The sequence below is a fragment of the Ovis aries genome, chromosome X (genome assembly GCF_016772045.2).
Source record: "Ovis aries strain OAR_USU_Benz2616 breed Rambouillet chromosome X, ARS-UI_Ramb_v3.0, whole genome shotgun sequence".
In the NCBI taxonomy this organism is placed as follows: domain Eukaryota; kingdom Metazoa; phylum Chordata; class Mammalia; order Artiodactyla; family Bovidae; genus Ovis; species Ovis aries.
In genome coordinates this window covers 80,853,394-80,857,848 of record NC_056080.1, presented here as the reverse complement: position 1 = coordinate 80,857,848, position 4,455 = coordinate 80,853,394, and the positions used below count along the sequence as shown (strand labels likewise).

The window sequence follows — 4,455 nt, the reverse complement described above, 5'->3', positions numbered from 1 at the left end:
CCCCAGCAGCCCCTCCCCTCCACTGTCCAGAGCAGAGACAAGACTCAGCTGAAACATTCAGCAAAGTTTATTGAAGCACAACATAGACTGAAACCACTGAAGACAGGGAATGACAACACAGGGAACTTCTGATGGCCGCTAGAGATCACAGTCCCGCCTCCCCTCCTCCCAGAGTCCCTAACGAGGTGCCCTCCCTCCTCACACCCTCTCCCTTTCCGAGGGCCTCACGGGCAGTGTCTTGCCAGGATGGTGGGCACTGGCAATGCCCGATCCCCCCAGGGCAGCCCCTCCCACTCGGGGCCACAGGCCCTATGGCAGGCACAGGACAGTCACACAGCAGGATACTGCACCAAACCGGGAACACCAAGTCCCAAGGAAGCATGGCATGGCCCAGCAGGGCACAGGTCCGGGGGCCTCCTGAAGCCCCGCTGCGAAGCCCCAATGCAGATATTCCTTCCTGAGGTCCCGGAGTGGTCACCAGTCAAACCCTCGTCCGTCCCCTCCTTCTCACCAGCTCCTGGGAGTGGGCTGGGGTGTGTCTGCACCACGGTGGGGGGAACTGCTCAGAGAAGAACACATGCACATCTCCAGGAGACCAAGCAGAACTTGGCCTGAATCCACGCTGGGGAAGCACACGCTGAGCTGAGGACCGGGCCTTGGCTGGTGCTGAAGCTCAGAGCACGTGGCAAGGCTGGCTCAGAGTGGCTGACCGGGTAGGTGGGGACACCCGGCCTGGGTTCACGGGCACCTCAGGGCTCTACAGGGGTTGGGAGGGGAGTTGATGACAGCTCAGGGATGTGTTTTGACAGGGAGGGGAGAGGGGCTGGGCCAGGGAGGCGTTCCTTGAGATCTGGGTCACTAGGGGACCTACAGGGACCAGGACTTCCCAGGACAGGGACCAGCCTGTCCCAGGGGATGCTGAATAGGGGACCCCTCTTGAGGGGGGTGGGGAGGCCAAGGTATGACATCGCCCCTAACGTGGGGCCAGGCGGCTGCCTGACCTGGCCTCTCCCTGCTTCCAGGCCGGGGGGCCTGGGACCTGCTGAGCCTATTGACCAGAGGAGAACCCTAGGGGGCTCATCTCTACAGCCCCTTCCTCATCTCCAGACTCCTCTGGGACGGGCTTGAGCTCCTTCTTGGGGGGCTCCTCAGCCTCCTGGTCTCCTGCCTGGGGGAGACCCTCTGGCTCCCAGCCAGGACTTCCTGGGACCACCGGGGTAGCCCCGCCCATCCAGGCAGTGGCAGAGCCCCAAGGGGCCTCTGAGGGTGCTGCTTGACCTAGGCCCAGGGGGCTGGGAGCCCTTTCATCTTCCTGAGTGGTCTCCCCAGGGGCAGAGGCTGCCCTGGCAGCACCACGGGCTTCAGGAGCAGCCTGGGCAACCTCGGCGCTGCTGCCAACTGCCTTACTGGCCTCTTCACCCGTTGGGAGGGCCTCAACACCACCTTCCTTGGAAAAGGCAACCTGGGCAGAGGTATCTCCACTGGCTGGGGAGGCCTCACTTCCACCTGCAGCTGCGCCCTCAGTGATGATCATATGGCCTAGGGCACCAGCCAGGTCTCCGAGGACCCCATGGGCCTCCTCCTCCACTGGGAACTGCTCACCCATCGCTGGGTCGGTCTCCCAGGTCTCCGTCTCCCGGATGAGCTGCAGCATCGCCACGAAGCTGGGGGGTCTTCTCTCCATCCGCATCCTCTTCAGCTTGTTCTGCATCAGGTTGTTGGGCCGGGCCCGCATGAGCACCTGTCGGGCACGCAGCTGATCTGCGATGGCTGGGTGCATGGCCCCCTTGCCCAGGGCCGACTGCAGCAGGCCTTCCAGGCGCATCACAAAGGCAAAGAGGCTCTCCTGGGGCCGCTGGGCGCACGTCATGAACTTCAGCCGAGCGGTCACCCGGGGATCTTTGCTCCCGAACGCCTCCACCAGAGCCATCAGGCAATCCTGGGTTGCCAGGTTGGGATCTTCTGCCAGAAGGCTGCACAGGAGATCCAGCGCCGGACCCCCCAAGCTCTCCACCAGCCTCCTCCTCCGCTCCATCTCGGTTACATGGCGCCACAGGTACAGCATGTCGTTGGCATGATCCAGCCAGCTCTCAAAGGACTCTTCTCCTTCACCCGGCTCTTCCATCCCGGAGAAGGTTCTCAGCTCCAGGTAGCCCATATTCTCTAGCATGGGCTCCAAGGCCAGCCGCCACTGAGGGGACCGGGCCCGTGGCTCATCCATGGCTCCGGCGATGCCTGCAGCTGCAGCCTCCATGGGAACTCCTGCCTCCCCAGCCGCTCCTGCCACACTCAGAGACCCAGCCACACCTGCAACTCCCGTATCACCTGCTGCTCCCTCCTCATCGGATGTTCCTGCTTCATCTTCAGCTCTGGCCTCACCCTCAGCTCCTGCCTCACCGGCCACCCCAGCCTCATCTGCAGTGTCTGCTTCACCTATACCACCTGCCTCATCTGCAGCCCCTTCCTCATCTGCAGCCCCTTCCTCATCTGCAGCCCCTTCCTCATCTGCAGCCCCTTCCTCATCTGCAGTGCCTGCCTCACCTGTACCACCTGCCTCACTGGTAGCTTCTGCCTCACAGATAGCTCGTCCCTCGAAGCCAGCTCCTGCTTGCCCTGCAGCTCCTGCCTCCCCTGCGGCTCCCTCCTCATCTGTGGCTCCCTCCTCACAGGCGGGTTCATTCTCACTTGAGGCTCCCGCCTCACCTGTGGGTCCATTCTCACCTGCGGCTCCCTCCACATCTGCAGCTCCCTCCTCACCTCCGTCTCCTATCTCACCTGCAGCTCCCTCCTCACCTGTGGGTCCATTCTCACTTGAGGTTCCCTCCTCGTCCGAGGTGCCCTCCTCGCTTGAGGTTCCCTCCTCACTTGAGGTTCCCTCCTCACCTGCTGCTCTCACCTCACCTGTTCCTCCAACATCACCTGTGGCTCCCTCCTCACCTGAGACTCCCACCTCACCTGTTCCTCCAACATCACCTGCGGCTCCCTCCTCACCTGTTCCTCCAACATCTGCAGCTCCCTCCTCACCTGCTGCTCCTACCTCACCTATTCCTCCAACATCACCTGAGGCTCTTGCCTCACCTACCCTACCAACCACTGCTCGTCTCTGGGGCTGTGCAGGGAAACTGGGTCTATCCTGTGACTCAGCATCAGGGGCCTGGGGCAGGCAGACAACATCCCAGGGCCCCCCTTTGCCTGGTATTTGCCGGGGGATCAAGCTTCGGCTTAAATACTCGGCAAACTCGACCAAAGCAATCTTCGACCCCAGCTCCTTTCTGAAGACCTTGCCCAGCACTCGGTATCTGCCCAGGGGGCCCAGGGCAGCCTGCACAGCATCCTTGAATTCTTGGTCTTCGCAGTCATCTGGGATGCCCAGGAGGAGCAGAGAGCGCTCCTCATTCACGCCCATCCACCTGCACCAGTCTCGCAGCAGCGCCAGTGGCATCACCATTTTTGAGGACCTAAGGGTGGGGAAAGTAAGTGATAAAGGGGTGTGCACAGACTTTTGAAGTGTGGGAATAGGCTTGCGCATGCAAAGGGGAGAGAATAATGTTTGGGCCACACAGCCCACCCCACTGCCCCTCATAGCAGCAGCTTGGAGCACTGCCCCAACCTGTTTTGTTTGGTTGGTTTTAGGAAACTTCTGATAAATGTATTTACAAAACAAGCCACAAAATTCTGTAAAACTATATATATATATATATATATATATATACAAAACAAACCGTTTTCTACATTTCTGGCATCAGTTTTAGGAAGTTGCCTTTTTCCCAAGGAATTTTTCAAGTTTTTTAGCATAATTTTTTCTATCATAGCCTTATATTCTCTTTTTAATGTACATCTGACCTGTAGTGTTAGCCCTCTTTCATTCCTAATATTGGTGTTTAGCATTCTTCGTGTTTTTCCTTGATTCATCTTTCTAGGGCTTTCTCAGTTTCAAACATATGGCTTGGTTTATCGTGTCCATAATTTGCTTTCTATCACCAACTTCCTCTCTTAGCCCAATTATTACTTCAGTCAACTCATTTTATGCTTCTTTCGCTCTTCTTCTTCTAGCATCTCTATAGAGACTGTTAGGTCACTGATTTTATGTCCTCACTCTTTTCTAACATAAGAATTTAGAGTAATACATTTTCCTCCTATTGCTTCTTTAGCTGCCTCCCACTAATTTGGGTAAGTTGCGTTTTTTCATTATTCAGTTTGAAATATTTTCTAAGTCCCTTTGTGATTTTTTTTTTCTTCAATCCATGGATTTCCCAGTATTTAAAGATATCATTATTTACATCAAATAAAATTCCCCTGTGGTAAGAGAACTTATCATGTAAAATTACAATACTTTTAAATTTAGGTGTGGTGTATCCCGGTGAATGGACAAAGCACCCTCGTGAAGAACCTGTATTTTGTGTGGAGACCAGGGCCCCGCCCCTCCCATCATTGCAATTCTGGCGACCTGGAACC

General features: G+C 56.7%; 1 protein-coding gene across 1 annotated transcript; it reads right to left on the bottom strand.

The window, feature by feature from the left end:
- Positions 1–270: 270 nt before the first annotated feature.
- On the bottom strand, positions 271–3,448 carry PNMA6E (PNMA family member 6E). The gene has a single exon (XM_060407986.1). It carries the CDS (start codon positions 3,446–3,448, stop codon positions 1,049–1,051), a length of 2,400 nt encoding a protein of 799 aa, XP_060263969.1. The 3' UTR covers positions 271–1,048.
- Positions 3,449–4,455: the final 1,007 nt, after the last annotated feature.